Raw genomic sequence first — 19,714 nt, forward strand, 5'->3', positions numbered from 1 at the left:
TATATAGATTGGGGATGATGTTTGGGAGGAGGGCTTCTTTTGTTAACGCCAGACATCAGTTTATCCATTTGAAGATGATGCACAGGCTTCTTTATTCAAAAACTACATTACACAGAATCTTTCCTACCATTTCATCTCCATGTGATTGATGTATGTCTGCAGAACGCACTCTGGAACACCTTTTATGGACATGGCCAAAACTGGGCAAGCATTTGAGATGTGACATATTCAAGTGTTTCTCTGGCATGTATGGCTGTGTGTTTGAACCTGATCCACACTGTTTGGGTTTTCTCTTTCCCTACTAAACCAGTGTCTCCATCCAAGGCACTAGTACGGAATGATAATTGCAAAGAGAGTAATTTGACAGCTCTGGAAGTCACATACTGTGCCTCAGTTTGAGACCAGTCATTGAATTCACTGGTGAATATGGCATGATGGGCATCTTAATACATTTTCAGATATTTGGCAACCATTTCTGGATCACCTTTACAAAATCCATAGTGTGCCATCCACCTTGTGTTAAGGTGTGTTGTACTGGTAATGCATCAGTGTAACACATTATTTTCTTTGTTTCATCCTTTGTTTTTGTTTTGTTTTTTTAATATGTGTTTGTTTTCTGTGTTGCATTACGGAAAATCCCAATAAAGATATCATTCGGGAAAAAAGGAATGATGTGAAAAATAGAATAAAAAGAGGAATAGAAAAATACAGATCAGGTGCAGTCAGTTATGAGATATGGCACTTTATTTATTTGGTGCTACAAAAGAATGAGGGAAGGTTTTGATGAAAACAAGACTTCAACAATTAGTTGATTAGCAAAATAGTTCATAATTTTCTGCCAATCAACTGATTAACGTCTGCAGCCCTACTTGTAATCAAGAATTTAGTCTTATAATTTGACTGTAATTTCATTCTAAACTGTGTTTATTAGTAATCAAAACAAGACCAGCATCTTAATGGTTCTTAATGTGGATGTTGATCTGCAAAGGGCGAATGTCTTTCACTCATGGATATATTTTAGGTCAGGCCATGTGGATTTAAAGAAAATTTGCATTATCACCTCTTCATCACTACATGACAAAATGCAAAAAGTGCAAAACATTTCCCTTTCAATCCTCTTTGACTTCTTCAACAACAAAACCGACTCAAATAATTCAACTCATTTTGCTGTTTGCCATGCCTCTTTAAAATACTTGCAATCTTACTGGCATCATACATACTGCTCACTAAAATCACCTGCCTTCCCACACCCAGATATGAACTGCAGAGCCATCATGCCTAGCACTCACTGTAGCAAATGACACCGATCACCTCCTCAATCAACACTTCACATTACTGCCATCTGGCTGGAGTTACCGACTTTAAAATGGAGAAAAGCTGGCCTCAGCAGTTCTGTCCTTTGCAGCTTCACTGGCACTGTGGTGAGTTGGCATATTAAGAGTGTAGGCATGAAGATTCCATGTGTTATCTATCTGTATGTTTCTGTGTGTAGTGTCTGTGAAAACAAATCTCCCTCTGGGACAATATGTCTAAAGACAAAGAAGCAACAATGTTAACCCAAATACCTGTCCAAAAAATATCACGGTAAATACCATGGTAGGCTCTGCAGTGTGAAAGTCTATGAGAATAAAATTGCAATAACTGGAAACCAGGTTTTCTACAAAGTAATCCTCAGGATGGGTGAATGCTTATTCTAGAATGAAAGAACAATGTCAGAAACTGCAACACAATTTAATTACCTTGTTGTTTGACTTGAATTATTTATTATCATATTAATTTGGCTATAAAGACGTATCAATTATAGTACATGAGCTAACCAGTAACATAAATACTGCAACAGGATTACATCATTGGTCAGTGAATATAGTGGGTGGAATTCTGTGAAAACAGAGATGCATTGAAGGCACTGTATTGTAACTGGAAGCCCCCAGCCGTCACTGAAGCATCAGAGAGGAACTTAAGCGTCATCACATTTCCTGTAAAATACGCATCAAAGACAAATATAATCATTTAGTATTTTGGTGATCCAGAGGTCCATCAGTGTGCAAAAGTCAAATCCACATCGTGACAACACAGGAACAATATATGTTTGACATATTAGGACATCTCACCTGTACTAACGATATCGTCAGGTAAATAATCTCCGCAGAATCTGTAAACAGACAGGTGTTCACATTAAACCGCCACAACTACTGCTTGTTATTTCAGGAAAAGGGAAGGAAAAGGAATCTCCATTTTCATTTACTTTCTGCCTCTTGGATGTCTAACACAGCTTGAGCTTTGTACTGTTTGATCACTGCAAGCATTCATTGTAAGCACTACAATGTTGAAGCAGTCAATCAATCATTTCACCAAACAACACAAAATGAATCACAAACAATTCTGGCTTAACTAATTGAGAGAAATCAACAGATGGACCACTAATGAAAATAATAATTATCTTCAGTGTTGGTGAAAACACATAGATTAAATTTTGCTTGACCATGAGAGGTGCTAAATGTCAGTGACCTTTTCTGCCAACTATGTACTAATGGATGTGTCCTCATGCAGGAAAATAATGGGAGGTGACTGATGTGTTTATACTGGCACCATTTGTTTTCATATACAGTCTGACAAACCTTGTTGACAGCAGACAGTTTGACTTGTCATGTAGCAGAAAAAGCACAGGTGAAGCAAATTTCATTAACAATTTCCCTCAGTTCTGGCAACTCTGAAGTCTGTTGTACTGAGGCTTGATTTACTTTTCTGAGTGAGTGGTAATATAGTGTGAAGCATTTGCATTGTTGCTATGGGTAATACAGTTTAATATACAGTTCTTAAGCTGGTCATGTTTATTTTGAGTTTAGTTATTTTGTGACTTCAGACCCATTTCCACCAATGTTCATGGAAATAAGTATGTAATTTAATAATATTATAGGGAAAATTGAGGCAGTGTTCAAGTAGCACAGCAGACCATTTGACTTATATAGAGTTATCATAGTGTGTTATCACGTCTCTCAAAGTCATGACAGCATGACAGTGAGCAGTATGAACAATACCAGGACCCTGAAACGGAAGCAGCTAAACAGACTTCAGCCTTTCAGAATTTTTAGAATCTGTTCTTGAGCCAACTGTAAGATAGAAACTGTCCCGAGAGTGAGCTGCCAGTGGGTGCTTTGTGTTACCAATAATCCTCAGCTTCTGCATTTATTTCCTCAATACTCAATACTGTATCCCAGTGTTTTCTATGAAGATTTTGATATCGACTCATTCTTCTAAGCCTCTCGTCTTGAAATTGAAATGGACATGAATCTTTGACTCTGGATGTTTTAGATTCGTTGAGATATTATCCAGTACCCATGAGGGCTGGGCACCATGAGTGCACGACACTTAAATAAATAAATTCATTCATTCATTCATTCATTCATTCATTCATTCATTCATTCATTCATTCATATATATCATAATATGCCTCTTTAAAAACATTTTTCAATTTTCAAATTATATGAATCTTTTGCAACTATCTGATTTTTGATCATGTATCTTGAATGTCTTATTGTACATGTTGCTTTGTTTTCTTGTTTGAGTATCAAACACATCAGTATCACATCAGCATCATATAATCAGTTTCATGCTTATATATGGTTTCAGTTCTATAAAGTTTTGGGAACTACCAGTCTGGACACTTCCAACTTTTCCCCTCAATAATCCTCACCTCCCAGCAAAGCCTGAGACATCATCGTAGCTGTCGTACACTTCCAAATAATCTGCTAGACACGCAGTGTCATCCTCCACATCAAACTCCGAGAAGTGGAGGCGGATCCTCTGGCCCAGGCGCACACGGATGTGCCAATAGCAGATCTGTTCATCCTGATACTCCTCAGGGAAGCCAGGAGACTGAATGATCCTCTGCTGATCTGTCAGAACTCCACCACACTCCTTGGCTGTAAGATACATGAATGACATGTAGTGATTAGTCCTCTTAAATACATGTTTATCTGTGGAGAGATGTCAGAGTGAGTCACCACAGTGCAGCACCCCACACAGTGAGGGGTTAGGTGCTTTGCTCAAGGGCATTTCTGCAGTGCTCCAGAGGTGAGCTGGTTGACAAAAATTATAAATAAACCTGGCAGCATCTTTCCTTTCTATACCCGGTGTATGACATCCATATATTTAACAAGATGGCCACAGCAACGTTCACACTGCATACATGTTTTACACATAAAACATACCATTTAACATACAGTATTAATTTAGCTGAGGACAAGTGGATAAATTTGGTGTCTTCTCAGAGAGATGACTACTTAAACTCGCCACAGTGTATTTCTTTAATTGGCCGGTGGGACTGTGCATCTGTTCATGTGAGGGGGTCTTGGGGGTCTATGTCTGGCGTGTGAGTGTCAAATGAATTCAGAATAAGAAATAAAAAGTCTGTTGAGTAAAGGAAATCAAATACACATGTTGGGACTGGTGACAATGGCATCAAAAGCCACTAGATGTCCTGGAGGGAGAAGGAATTTAATGTAGCTTAACAGAATATTTCATTTGCAGATCATTAAATAAAAACCAAAATGTCTGATGTATACAGTGAGATTACTAAAACTGGAAACTTTATTTAGCATACAGTTATAGAATAATGAAATTCATGTGTCATCATACATCTGTTGGATGAGTTGACCTCATAACCACAAGAAATGTAAATTGTTAGGAAATGAAAGAAATTATGCAACTCCCCTCAGCTCCATTGAGCTTTGTAGCATCTTTCAGCTCATTGTGTTGGATTTTACAGCCCACAACTTTAGTGTATTGGTTCACACTCATCGCTCTTATAGCATTTTTTTGGCTGCAGCACATAGCTGGTTTCAGAGAAAATGCTCTCAAACCCAGTGTACCACTCTGGCTCAGCAGCTAACACCACCCTGACCCAGTTGGAAACTAGCTAGCTGGTGAATGTAGTGGAACATTTAGCAGTTACGGAGTCAGCAACCCCACCCTCACAATCATCGGGTGGCCAGAAACACAACTTCAAATGCATAACTAACATTGTTCCGTATCTGCAGGATGTGTACAAAAGTAATGGTTTGGTACATTTCATTGTTTGGTACAGTAAATTTCATATACATTTTCCCTTAACAATTTTATGAGGTGAATATACATCAATATTGTGTTTACATCATTTGCTGCTGTCAAGTGACAACTGGTCATGGTAGCACATGCACATATGGTGGCCAGTAGCTCCCATAAACTTTGCTACATTTTTGCTTAAATTTTTCATCTTTTCTCCTTTATTATTGAAGCATGTATTCCCTATAACAGAGATACTCTCATCAACCTCAGGTAAGGAAGCACAGGGATCTTGCAACCACCCAGCCAGACCAAATGAAGTCACAAGCAGTGTGACCCCCCCTTGGAAGACAGAGAAGAGAGCCGCTATAAGAATCAAGATAACCCAGCTTGGACTTCAGGCTATTCCACTACCCAGCCTAGTCCTGGCTAAAGTCCGGTCGCAGGAAAATGTAATGGATAAAATTAGACTCTGGCTAACTCAGCAATGGGTCACAAATTGTTGTGACCACATCTTTATAGAAACCTGGCTCCATTGTACACGACAAGTGGACTGTGTTTTATGCCGACAGAACGCAAGACTCCCGTTAGATGAAGGGAGGCAGACTGATTACATTCAGTGATGCTTGGTGCTCAAACATAGTCAGAGTGGATGAACAATGTTGTCAAGTTTTTAATGTTAAGATTGCCACTATATTATCTACTCAGAGAATTCACCAGTGTTTGTTGCTGCTGTTCCTCCAGATGGAAATTCAAAGAATGTACCAAAAAAGCTGCATGTGGTCATTGTCAGTCACATACCAAAAAAATGGGTGCTATTTTTATTGTAGCTGGTGATTTTAATCAAACAGACCTCAGAACTGTTTCACCTAAATTCTATCAGCATGTGTGCATCCTGAAGAGGGGAAGCAATACCATGGACCGTGTTTACATTCCTGACAGCTAAAAAGTCCTCCCCTGATCCCATTGGTCTATCAGACAATATTTCCCTGCCCCTCCTGCCCAGCTAAAAGGGTCAAACCATAAGAAAAAACTTTTAACGTTTGGACTGTTGCACAGACTGTGTGCACAGACTGACACATGCTCAGAGATGCCACCACCCAGGAGAACCATATCAATTTTGAGGAATACACAATACACATCATCAGTGCCATCGTACATCAGCAGGTGTGTTGATGGTGATCACAAGGACAATAAAATCAGTCCCCAACCAGAAAAGGAGTTGTTATAACTAAGGTTCAGGAGCAAGACCACACTATACTATGGTTCCTCCAACCATAAAGGACATGCATATTAGGGTTAATACTTCCATCCAAGTAATTCTTCAGCTTCTATTATATGATCCACAAGGGAACGATGAAGCACAAAGCTTGTCGAGATGTGCCGAACCCCAAGCCTCAACCCCTGTTCCTAGTCACTCAAAAAAGACACTGTTTCAGCCCCAGTTCAGACCCATTCACTTGACCTCTTTTCAGCCTTCTCTTCAACCCAAACCATTCCACCTGGACTGAGACTTCAAAACCAACAATACAATATGTGCCACGTGATGCAGAGCTTCACAGGCCACAAAAGCCTCAGCCATCATGCATGAGGCCATCTAATCAGATGAGCTTAAAGAGTAAGCTGTAAAGTCTACTCTGCCTCCACAGGACCGACCATTGCTCATATCCACAGTGAATGTGAGACGTATCATGCTGAGAGTAAATATGAGCCAAGCTGCTGGGCCTTTCAACATCTCTGGCTGTGTACTAAGTAACTTGTGCCAAACAGCTGGCTGATGTCATCACAGACATCAATGTTTTTCAGAACCAACAGATCGACAGAGAATCTCCACTGCCCTTCACTCAGTTTCCACAACATTAAAAGGAACAACACCTGCATCGGAAAGTTGTTTGTTGATTTCAGTTTAGCATTCAACACAATCTCCCCCATGAAACTGATCAGCAAACTTAGCAGCATTGAGTACAACACTCTGTAGCTGGATATTGGACTTCCTCAAAAAGAGACCCCAGACAGTTTGGAATGGAGGTTACATATCCTCTTCTCTTGTGCTGAACATCAGAGCACACAAGCTGTGTGTTTCTGTTCACACTGTACACCCATGACTGCAATCCTTGAAATGGAGAGAACACTGTTTGCAGACACCACCACCCTCATCAGGCAGATTACACACAGTGATTCATATCAGGAGCAGTGTACAGAGAAAAACCTACTGCTCGATGTCAACAAAACCAAGGAGCTGACTGCTGAATTTAGAAATACAGAGGCAATGACACACACCCCTGTCTACACCAGTGGAGCTGAGGTGGAGCAGGTAAACAGTTTTAGGTTCCTGGCAATCAGCATCACAGAGAACCTGTCAAGGACATCACACATCTCCACCTTGGTAAAGAAGCCCAGCAGCATTCCCATTCCACGTTCTTGTTACCTTTTGCAGACGAGCAATGGAAATCACCCTGACATTGGAAACATTACAGATTGGCATGAGATGTGCACAGCCCAGGACAGGGGTGCTCTGCAGCAGGTGATTAAAACTACCTCAAGCAACAGTGGTACCCATCAACCGAGCATCATTGATATTGGTGAGATGAAGAGCCTGCTGAGCCAAAAGGATACTAAAGACAAAACCCACCCCAGGCACAGCCTGTTGCCATCTGGCAGGTGATACAGAAGTGTCCACTGCCATAGCATCCAAGTACAGGGCAGTGGGCTGTGGTTCCCAACCTTTTCCCCTGAGGGACCGCTATTTTATCAGTGTAAACAGATGAGTCCTGACTAAGTGGATATTATTTTATGGATAATACATAATATATATAATGTGTAACACTAACAGTACAGATACTGATAAATTGTACAATTAAACCAATTCATGAACGCAATAACTGCACAAAGCTTGTGTAAAATGATTTCCTTCAAATATTCATCAAAAATTAGTTGTCCTGAGATTTTTATAAACTTTTTTATAGTATTCTGCATTGTTTATTTTTTAACAACCATACATACTTAATAAGATAATGTTTTCACAATATCTATGTTTTCTTCTCTCTGATGCTTGGCCATTGTTCTGTTAGCTTCTAGCTTTAGTTGTTTTAATTGCATACTCTGTTCATATAGCTTGTCTTCAGGTCGTCACCGTTCCCTTATCCTGTGAGATTTGTGTTAAAGTTTATCTCTCATATACTACTCAAATCTTTAGAAATAATTGAATTTAGTTTTCTTCACAGAAATGAATGAAATGCTGAGATATCGGTTTTGCAATCCCTCCCTAAGGAACCCAAAGATTAGGAGCCAGTTGCATAAAGGATTTTGTTATGGAATCCTCATTGTAGAATGACAAATAAACCTTGCACCTTGAACCTTTATACTTCTACTCCACTATATTTACTTGACAGCTGTAGATGTGTAGAGTGAGATTTAGAACACAGGTCTCAAACTCATTCCACAAAGTTTTCTTTCCAACCAAGCAGCAGCACACCAGACTTGACTCATTTCATCAGCTGATCTCAGTCTTCAGACAGCTGATTGGTCAGACTGCATGCTCTTGATTGGTTGGAGGAAAAACCTGCAGCCACACGGCCCTTTGTGGAATGAGTTTGAGACGCCTGATTTAGAACAAGTGGTAACACTATCGCTTTACAGCTAGAAGGTCCCGGTTCGAATCCCGCTGTGGGCGCTGGTGGCATGTCCTCCACCACGCCTTCGGTGCCTGCTGCTCGAGGAAAAAGGGCCTTTCTGCATGGAGTTTGCATGTTCTCCCCTGTGTTCACCCGGGGTTTACTCTTTAAATAACCCCCACTAAAAACACACAAGAAGATCACTACCTGACCAATGGTGACGAAAAGGATTGGTTACCGGGCGCCACTGTCGGCTGGCAGCCCACTGCTCCTGGTCTGTCATGGAGGAACGACAGGCCAAGATGGGTCAAATGCGGACAATTAATTTCACAACAAGCATGGCATGTGCATGTAGTGTGTGCATGTAATGTGTGATAAATAAAGTACAGTTTCTTCTTCTTCTTTCAGTGTCAACATTTACTATTCATTTTAACTGCTATTAACTGTGCCAACAAGCTGTGACAGACTTGACATTACCTGTAGACATGGCCAGTTGACCAGTTCTAGTACCACCATTATCTTCTGTATTCACTGTTTTCGCTTCATCTGTCCTGTGTATTTTTATTTGTAAGCCATATAAAAGACACATTACCATTACCTTGTGATGGACAATAAAGTTTTTCTCATGCTGAACTGTTGTTTTCTTTTTATTTTGTTTTACTCAATGGAGGCAGAGTGGCCAAACAAGATATGTTCAAAACAGTTTTTAACCATTACTAATGCCACAGGCAGTGTGGTTGGGTGTTCATTCTCAACATAATGCATTTAAATGTTTTTCAGATCTTCTAAAATGGACTTGAGAATATGTGTGAATATTCTTTGACTCATGAATCTGGTAGATGGTGAAATTTTAACACAAAGGCATTAATGTGTCATTCATTCTTCCAGACTCCAGTGATTTGGTCAGACATGCTGGTCGTTAAAATTTCTAACTCACAGACCAGCCTGTGTTTATTATCACTTAGTCAGTTATTCCACATCTTATCCAGACTGATATGTTCTTACTTCCTCCAGATTTATTCTTGGTCTGACCATGATAACTCACAGGGTGGGACTGAGAATGTGGCTTTGAGTCAAAGCAAAAAAAAAAAGAAGTCCTCTTTTCCACAAGTTCTCTGTACCATCCATCACAGCGGTGATGACGACATCCTGGGTGAGTCTGTGCAGCCTCAGACTTGATGACTCTTCTTAACCCGTGGGTCTGGGTCTCCCCCACTGGGACTTATGACTCTGGCACTTAACCACGGCAATGCAGTCATCACTTACTCTTTAAACCACACATGTTCTATTAAGCCATTAAGATATTTCACTTTAGTGATAGTATCAGTACGAATGCTACCACAAATCAATAGCTTGAATTGAACAAAAGAGAATCTTTTTGTCCTTTTTTAGCTCTTTGCTTTAGCTTTATAACCAATGACCTCCACTTGATGGAAAAAAAGTTATATAGTATAGTATAGTATAGTATAGTATAGTATAGTATAGTCAAGATTGACATATTAAGTTATTTATCAAACTTGCTTTTACCATATGGACCCAGCAGAGCCTTAAGACCCACCTTTTTAGTCCGGCTTTTAACTAAATTTTTAGTTTAATCAATTGTAGGTATTTTATCTCATTTTAAGAGATTAGATGAGATTTTATTATTTTATTTCCAATTTTATTTAATTTATTATTATTATTAATAATATATTTTTAATATTTCAAATTTATCTCCTGTGTTTCCTCATTTTATTTATTTTTTTATTCAAGACGGCCTTTCCTCAGTATGTACTTCATCATGATGTAAGTTGAGTGTTGATTGTGTGTGATTGTGATGTTATGTGTGGGTGTGTGTGGGCAGGGTAAAGGCGAGGGGGGGGTCTTTACTTTATTTTATTCATCTTTCATTGTAAAGCACTCTGTGCTACATTTTCTTATGTATGAAAAGCACTATACAATTATTATTATTGTTATTATTATATTCTCACAGTATAAAATCAGAATGTCTTATTTACATATACAGCAGCATATTCACATTAGATTTGACAATAACATGAAGTTGGTTATCTAGCTACCTGACAAATGGAGGTAATTACCTGCTAAATGTTCACTTTTATTCACCAGCTTGCCGTTAACTGTGTCTGTGTGTTGTTGGTTGATAGGAATGAAGTACGAGTAATTTGTAGGCCAGAAAACTAAAACAATCAATAGAAAGCTCAAAAGAACTTTTCACATTTCACAATTCATTCATTCATTCATTTATAATACAATTAAAGAGTGCAACTTTAAACCACCATTTATCACTATGTATAAACATGTACTCACAGTTTGGGTTGTAGCAGTACACATCCCATCTCTCACTTTTGTTCAGCCTGTATCCGTAGTCAATAATGCCAATCTTCCCAAAACCACAGTTGGCGCCAGCTTTTACAATGGGGTAACCAACACGTCCTTTGTCGAACCATCCAGCTGCACACACATGGAAACCTGAACAAGAGCAGAAAAATATTGGTTTTCTACAACAATACACTGATACTGTGTTCTTCCAACCACAGAAAGTCTTTCAACTCTGCCAACAGGGCAACCTCAAGAGAAAAGATGAAATCAGAGCCTTCTGGTGGCCATTACATGATTTTTTTTTATCTGTGGAGACAGAGGGGGCCTCAGAGCTTAGCTTAGAGTTACAAGAAGCAGACTCCAGCCAGAACAGCCCAGATAAAAGAGGGACCCCCTAGGTAGACTGCTGTGTAGAAACTCAGCTGTAATAGTTGACAGGGAGGTAGATCGTAATGCCAGAGCCAGTGGCTGGACTCAATCTCTGTTCCAAGGGAACAGTGATATTCCCCAGCCAAGAAGGTGTGACCAGGCTTTTATAATGCTCTTGAGGTTGTTTAAAACCCTTTCGCACAGAATCATGTAACAGCAGAGCACTCGTGGAAAGAAGTGTTTAACCCATTGCTCTCCACTGACCTTTACCCTTTGAAAATATGAACCTCCTTTCCTACATGTTAAAAACATTCTAGTGGCCTGGGAGATGTATCACTGCTGTTACCAGAGACCTGTCCTTAGACACACTTCATGCAGTTCATGGGGGAAAGAAAAGGCAAACACAGCTCTCCCTGCCTCCAGGTGGTGACATGAATTGAGAATGTAAACTTCTTATAAAATAGCATCACGTTATTGGATGTATGATCCAGACACTTCTGGAGTCACTCTTCTATGGCTGAAGCTCTGCATGTGTATTGCTGAGTTTGTGTGTAAGCTGCTGCAGACCTATTAGACGAGCTGCCTCCAGCTGCTCATAAGTGGCCAGCTTCCCTCCTTCGTATTTGCAGACAGCCTTGGCCTCTTTATATGTTAGCTGGTACCTCCCTTTGCGCGATTCCCGGTGGTAAACTCCAGCTGCTTGTTCTGTCAAAGAAAAAGACAACCAGAAAAGCTACCACCACTGTTTAAAGCCAAGAGAGCTGTCAGTGCTTTTGTGGTCTAAAATACATTCATGGGGCTATAGCCAAGCAAGTGGCAGTGATTTTAGTGAGAAGGTGAAGGTTAAACTGAGCTAAGCAAAACATGAACAAGAAAGGGTGACAAACAGAGGGCTCCAATGGTTGCAGCCTATAAAACAACTTATGGGAAGGATTTAATCCGTGATCTGAAGAATTTTTCCCCAGAATTTTTCCCCATTTTGGATGTTCACCGACAGTTGGATCACTTGCTCCCTGGCCTCCTCAGTGGGGAGTCCTCTGATCCTGTTTTGGCTTTATGCATGCATGACTGCAAAACTAGGCAGAGCGCCCTCAGAAATTAGCTGCAAGTTGATATTTTCACCTTTTTAACCTGTTTGATGAATGTTTTCACATTAATCAACTCTCATTCTCACTGCTACAGGGAGGCATTGCCTTCTTGCTTTGAATGGCACACATTTTGCATGAATAATGTTCACCAGTAACTTTCTGAGACAGTGACCAACTTTTCAAAAGAAGAGAGATGGAACTGAGAATCAGTGCAACTAAATATGCCAAACCTGAACACTTCCCAAAGTTAGAAAACAAATGTAACAGAGGACAGATGTTGCATGAAATAATGGTAGAAAATGTTGTGCATGTGATTCACGTGACACAAACTCATTAGCACGATGAACACTGTTTTGTTACTTTGCCTCTCACCTCGTAAAAGTGTACACAATGTGGTTAAAACAGTGAGTCAAAGGTGTATGAGAAAGGCAGCAACATATCAGCACATACATGTATGTCTCAATATACATAAGGACAGACTCAAGGCTGTGGTGTCAACATCATTTCAGAAGCATGACAAACTGTCTATTCCCAAAGTCCAAGAAATAGAAATGAGTTTAACTATATTTTCTTAAGAATCTCATGCGCTTGCATTTTGGAAGGCCTTAAGATGAAGTCATTTCCCCGTGTTTACTGGCCTCATGCAGCACTCAGCCAGGTCATAAATATGCAGTTTGGCACAAGAGAAAGCTGCTGGTGTTTTCCCTGTTAATCCTTGTTACTCTAAAAATATGCCTGTATGGAAGCACATGTTTGCTGTTTGTGAAAAACAACATAAAACAATCTCAGGTAACAGTAACCGATTACATGTGAAAGAAGTGAAAGTGTCATGACTGCTGGCACTGAGGACGCTGGCTAATAAGGTTAAACTGCTGATCATACTGGTTTTGATAACTACCAAAGGAAGGCATCATCTGTACTCATAGTTATACGACATTGATTACGACATAACTGGTAACTCACAACTCGAACATTTGTAAGCGATTGGGGTTTTAAATTCCTCACAGTCACTTCTTTGAACTTCATAACAAAGTGGTCCTAGATCCATGCGGAACCGACATTTTTCTGAGCTGCAAACGACTACGACAAGAAGAAAAAGGTTATTTACCCAGCCAAATTGAATTATGAAATATTCCGTTTTTGAAGCCCCATGCCCTCGCTTCCTTCAGCAGGAACCCGAGTGTCAAAAAGAGCGTGAAGACGCGCATCCTGCAGCTCTCAGTGAGCAGCTGCTCTGTGCAGATATGACCAGAAGCTGTGTCCTTTGCCCGTCCGCTGCCGCTGCTGCTGCCTTTATACGGCTGCTCCGACCAACACACATGGGAATCTACTGACTTTATGACTCACTGTAGGTTCATTCAGTCCAACTGCTGGTCACGTCTTTCTGTAGGCTGTTTACGTTATATTTCACAGATAAATCAGCGTAAGATGCGCTGGCATCTTGTCTTTTTTTGTCTGATTCTGTCAACTTTTCAGGATCTTGTTTTTATGACAAACTGAGCTTTAGGCCACTTTAGAGCTTTAGAAAGAGAACGATGTTGGAGACATTTGGCAAACACTTGAGGAGCATGTTAACACGAGATAACACGAATTAACAGAGGTTAATTAATGCTTGTACTAATGCTTATACTTATTTTCTGTAACTAAAGCTGAATTGATCGATTTTCCATGTTTAGTCATCAAACACGTTTTAAAATAACCCTGATGATGTCATCTGGGTTATTTTTTTATTAGACTAAATGACTCACACCATAAAGTTGCTGTAATTAACATTTAAAATCCAGATCGAGGACATTCTTAACCTGTCTCTTGCCAGTTCCCCAGTTTGTTGGATATGCAGTACTAAATCACTGAGGTACTGAGACCCATTCAATGAGGCAAATGCAAGTAGCTCTGAAGACACTGGAGTGTGTTGCAAGACACACTCTTCAGTGGTGAATGTAACTCTTACTGCCTAATATTCACTCCCACTGTGTGCTTCTCCCCCTCTCAAAGTTCAAGGTTCCTTTATTTATTGAAAGGATGAAAAACAACTTAGTTTCTCCTCCTTGCCTTCTCTTTTCACTCAGGCATCTCTGTGCTGGACCATCAGCCGTCCTGGGACCCCTCTCTCTTCCTTGCTATCTGGGCCTCATTCCAGATGTTTTGGATCTAGAGCTTCGTCTTCCAGGAATTTCAGCCTCTTTCTCCTGTCTCTCTCTCCCTGTGTGTGTGTTTGTTTCCTTTCTCCTACCTGTGCGAATATGTGAATATCTGTCCTTGTTCCAGATCTCCATAGTAGAGAGGAGGTTGGGTGGTTCTGGTATTACCTGTTTGATGACACCTGAAGTTGCTTAAGTCTCCAGTGTTCACAGACATTTTTAACACCTCATTGGAGACATGTCACGTGCCAGTCTGCTTTTAGTCTTCAATCATCATCCCAGTTCCCAAGAAGCCAAGGACCACAGGACTTAATGACCACAGATCCGTTGCCCTGACCTCTGTGGTCATGAAATCCTTTGAGCGCATTGTGCTCTCACACCTTAAAGACATTACTGACCCTCTCCTGGACCCCCTGCAGTTTGACTACAGAGCCAACAGGTCTGTAGACGACGCAGTCAACTTGGCCCTCTACTTCATCCTCCAGCACCTGGACTCCACAGGAACCTACGCCAGGATCCTGTTTGTGGACTTCAGCTCTGCCTTTAATACCATCATCCCAACCCTGCTTCAGGAGAAGCTCTCCCAGCTGAGCGTGCCTGACTCCACCTGCAGGTGGATTACAGACTTCCTGTCTGACAGGAAACAGTGTGTGACGCTGGGGAAACACATCTCCGATGCAAAGACCATCAGCACCGGATCCCCCCAGGGCTGTGTTCTTTCTCCTCTGCTCTGCTCCCTGTACACGAACAGCTGCACCTCCAGTCACCAGTCCGTCAAGCTCCTGAAGTTTGCAGATGACACCACCCTCATCGGACTCATCTCTGATGGTGACGAGTCCACCTACAGGTGGGAGGTTGACCATCTGGTGACCTGGTGCAACAACCTAGAGCTCAGCGCTCTAAAGACGGTGGAGATGGTTGTGGACTACAGGGAGAACTCAGCCTCACCTGCCCCCATCACCCTCTGTGACTCCACTATTGACACTGTGGAGTCTTTCCGCTTACTGGGAACTGTCATCTCCCAGGACCTCAAGTGGGAGCCGAACATCAGCTCCCTCATCAAGAAAGCACAGCAGAGGATGTACTTCCTACGGCAGCTGAGGAAATTCAATCTGCCAAAGACAATGATGGTGCACTTCTGCACAGCCATCATCGAGTCCATCCTTAGCTCCTCCATCACCATCTGGTACGCTGCTGCCACCGCCAAGGACAAGGGCAGACTGCAGCGTGTCTTTAGGACTGCAGAGAAGGTGATCGGCTGCAATCTCCCGTCTCTCCAGGACCTGCACGCCTCCAGGACCCTGAGGCGTGCAGGAAAGATTGCGACTGATCCCTCCCACCCCGGACACAAACTCTTTGAGACACTCCCCTCTGGCAGGAGGCTGCGGTCCATCAGGACCAAAACCTCACGCCACAAGAACAGTTTTTTCCCATCTGCTGTCAGCCTTATTAACAAGGCCCGGAACCACCACAACACTCTTCACACCTCTGCCTCATCTGTCACATTGATATTGTCATAACTCTATGCGTTACATTAACGCTCTGCTTGGACTTTCTGAAAAAAACAGTCTGTGTTTAAAAAAAATAAAATAAAATAAAAAAATGCACCAACTTCACCGAAGCAAATTCCTCGTATGTGTAAAACCGTACTTGGCAATAAAGGGGCTTTTCTGATTCTGATTCTTCATAGCTTTTGTCAACCATACTGTACTTTTACCATGTTGGTCTGTATATATGGCATATGTTGCATGTCATTCCATCCTGGGGGAGGGATCTCTCCTGAGATGCTCTTCCCAAGGTTTCTTCAGTTTTTTTCCTGTAAAAGGGGTTTTTGTGGGAGTTTTTCCTTATCTGAATCAAGGGTCTAGTGACAGTGGACGTCGTTTACTGTACAGATTGCAAATTTGTGATTTGTTATATTGGGGCTCATCAGATACAACTCGATTTGACTTATGTTTAGCAGCCTGCGCCTGCTGGACATGGGGTTGATGAGAGCAGTGAGAGCAAAGCACTAAATGTGTCATAAAACCAAACCAGTGAGCTAAAAGAAAACGCCCTGTAGAGTTGGGGAGTTGTGGGGTTGTGGAGTTGGGTGCCAATTTTCTGTGGGGGTCATAACTTCGAGCGAACCCTTTTGCATTACATGCAGTCATTAAATGTTGTTGTGATAATATTGATAATGCATCAGAATTAGGGCATTGTTTTGAATGTAGAATCATGTCCTATGTTGTTTCTTGTGTTTATGTTTTTAACAAAGGAAAGGGATTGGAGTTCCTCAGCCCGGCTCCCCTGCAGAGTCCTGTCAGCACAGTTGCTCAACAACACAGACCAAAAGGGGGCCAGTATTGCTGAGTAAGGGCAACTCTGCACAGCACCATGTGTGAGGCTTTTCCAGATGTTACGTGTCCTCCACAGCTTTGATAATGTCAAACACCACCAAGAACACACTCTGAGTTGAAGTCAGGACTGTTACTATTAGACCTACTTAGAACTTAACGCTGCTCTAAACAGTATTTTTATATTAACAAAGGATAAAATGACTATCTACAATGTGAAATAAGTTGCTTGTGGTGACGAACCCACAGAGAATCACCCAACTGTTACCCAACCATTTTTTGCTTTATTAGTTTGTTTTTCTGGCCCACAACTTCACTGATTTGGCTCAGTCTCACCATTCTCATCAACATTGTTTGAAATTAAAATTGAAAAGAATTGAAACCAAAGGGTTGCCTGGTAGCTACTGAGCCTAACTGTTCTCATTCCCATATCATCAAATGGTGACGTTTGTCACCCCCCTCAGCGTCTCATACAGACACACAAGGTACCCTTAAGTCTGTATGAGACGTTCCAGGCTTTCAGTTAACTCTAATGTAAACCCATCTGCAGCAATATTAGATGTCCAGAGCAACTGCTCCATCCATCTGACAATTTCTCATCTCCTGGGTTTACAGTGGAGCATGAATGAGATCAGGCTTGTAGGCTCTATTAGCTCTGTTTTTTAAAGACTTGTGTGGCTCCTATTGTTTTTTTGTTTGTTTGTTTTTTTTAATAAGCCACTTGTCTCAAAATACATTTTGGTCTGATTGTGTCAAAATAATATAATATCCTGGTACCTGAATGTGGAACCACAAACTATCACGGATGTCATATCCAATAAATTGTCTGCTCAGTCTGAGTTCTTTGGGTGGAGTCTTATGAAAAGGGTGTCTATCATTGCTACACAATAGCGGTTGGAAACCCAGAGGCAGCATGTATACAATATATTTTGTGTTGGACAATGAGGTAATGCATATCTCACTGATTAAAATATATTAGCCTTTTAAATACAGGAAACCACATTTAAATATTCAGACAATGAATTTGAAGTTGCTACAATACATTTTTAAGAGCATGGCCCTGATACCTCAATTTGCAGTGTGATATCCCCTTTTCTCAGAATCACAGGTTAATGTGAGAGGACACACATACCTGAATTGATTCCAGATCTGGGAGGAAATGATCTGTACCCTCTTAATTCTCAGTGCGCCTCTCCCATTCAAACCCACACATGGAAAGCCCATCTCAGACGCAGTCATTTTGAAATACTGTATATTACTGCTGCATATGAATAGGAGATTCATCATCATTTCCATGTGTCCTACAACTACCAGAGGGTAAACTGGTGACACAGCTTGGAGCAACTCATCTGTGTTATGATTAAACAACAATAAAAGTACACTAAATTATTTATACTACTGACATAATGTCTGACATGAGGGCACCAAATGCAATAAACGTTTTAAATGTGCTCAGAAATTGGAAGAGAGACAGCATAATGTTGAAAGAGCTCATACAAGAGACACTGATTTAAAACTAAATCTGACTGATGTCACTGTTTCTAAGTTAATAGGGTTTGAATGGACAGGACAACAATAAATGCAAAATGACATGAAGGTTTAAAAATGTAAGTTACAAAGCAAAAGAAAGGTGTTGGCGTTGTGAGAAGACATTGTCATAGACTGAGAGAGAAGACAGTGTGCGTGCAAAACTTTAACATATAGTCACTGTGTATGTGTGATTCACACGGTAAATTACTTTTCAAAAGCAAGTTTTATAACCCTGACAAGCTGGATTTATGCTTCTGGCTCAATGCTTCAGTAGGGGAACTGATTTTTAGTTAAGCATAGGATTTGACCCATTGACCGTCTTTACAGATGTCATCAAGACATGTCATGCTTTAATTATACACCTGAACTACGTTATATCATGCACTTTGTGACATAGCATCAATAATATAGTTTAACTTGTCTAACTACTGAAAAGAAGACCACTGCCATGAAATGATTCATCAGTCATATTACAGTCGTATTTATAGTTCAGACTTATATTTGATAAGAAATGAGACAAGATAAATGATCTCATTCATGTCTATTGTATGCACACACCCTTTTCTTAAAACTCAGCATCTCTTAAATGTACAGTATGAATGTAATGGCATAACTGTCCCTTACTTTGCTTAAATTTAATGAAAGCAGCATTAATCAGTTTATTTGGGCTCTTAGGGCCAGAACTCCACATCAAGTAGAAATGAATGTTCATTTTATCACTATTATGGCTAGTCTGTTAGCAAACCATTGACTCATACAGCAGACATGCAGTAACATTAGCATTCATGTTTGTGTCCAGCTAACAAATGTCAGTCCAATATTGACTCTCTTTTAGCTCTAGTTTGGTCTACTCCTAAGAAAAATTTCTCTTCAGCTGCTAAATTCTCCACTAGGTTCACTAGATAGTCGCTAACTGTGTCGGTCTGCTGTTTGCTGCTAAAAAGCTGCTGTGCCAGTGAGTTTATTGATTGGTTTATTGTTTATTGAAGCTTTTTCAGGCTTGTTGGAAACAGCTGCCTGCTGAGCTGAGAATGAGGATGATGAGAGCAGTGAGAGTGAAGCAAAAGAGTAAAGCTGCAGTCAAGTCTGTATTTCCCCTATGAAGTGTTTTCACATCATTTAGCTCATTGTGCTGAGTTTGCCTTAATCTCAATATAAAACATATAATTGAGGATTAAGATGAAGTTTAGTTTGTTTTAGTTTGGTCAGTAAAGCTCCAGTGAGCTTGAACTCTTTGGAAATCCTCAGCAGTACCAGGAAATTTCTTCTGAATA

General features: G+C 40.7%; 1 protein-coding gene across 1 annotated transcript; it reads right to left on the reverse strand.

Annotated features, from left to right (window-relative positions):
- Nucleotides 1–723: 723 nt before the first annotated feature.
- tnfaip6 (tumor necrosis factor, alpha-induced protein 6) lies at nt 724–13,701 on the reverse strand. Its single transcript, XM_070976267.1, has 6 exons — nt 13,542–13,701; nt 11,913–12,050; nt 10,965–11,126; nt 3,695–3,923; nt 2,112–2,152; nt 724–1,976 (listed from the first exon to the last, which is right to left on the reverse strand). Exons 1-6 carry the CDS (start codon nt 13,639–13,641, stop codon nt 1,855–1,857), a joined length of 792 nt encoding a protein of 263 aa, XP_070832368.1. The 5' UTR covers nt 13,642–13,701; the 3' UTR covers nt 724–1,854.
- Between the last annotated feature and the right edge of the window lie 6,013 nt (nt 13,702–19,714).

This window comes from Chaetodon trifascialis, chromosome 12 (assembly GCF_039877785.1).
Source record: "Chaetodon trifascialis isolate fChaTrf1 chromosome 12, fChaTrf1.hap1, whole genome shotgun sequence".
NCBI classification, from domain to species: Eukaryota; Metazoa; Chordata; class Actinopteri; order Chaetodontiformes; family Chaetodontidae; genus Chaetodon; species Chaetodon trifascialis.

Excerpts from the sequence above, each read along its gene's own strand:
- tnfaip6 (XM_070976267.1), bottom strand. The coding sequence starts at position 13,641 with ATGCGCGTCTTCACGCTCTTTTTGACACTCGGGTTCCTGCTGAAGGAA. Across the intron at positions 3,924-10,964 it reads GTACTGCTACAACCCAAACT|CCAAGGAGTGTGGTGGAGTT; the intron begins GTGAGTACATGT and ends TGTATCTTACAG. Across the intron at positions 2,153-3,694 it reads GTCTCAGGCTTTGCTGGGAG|ATTCTGCGGAGATTATTTAC; the intron begins GTGAGGATTATT and ends GTCTGTTTACAG.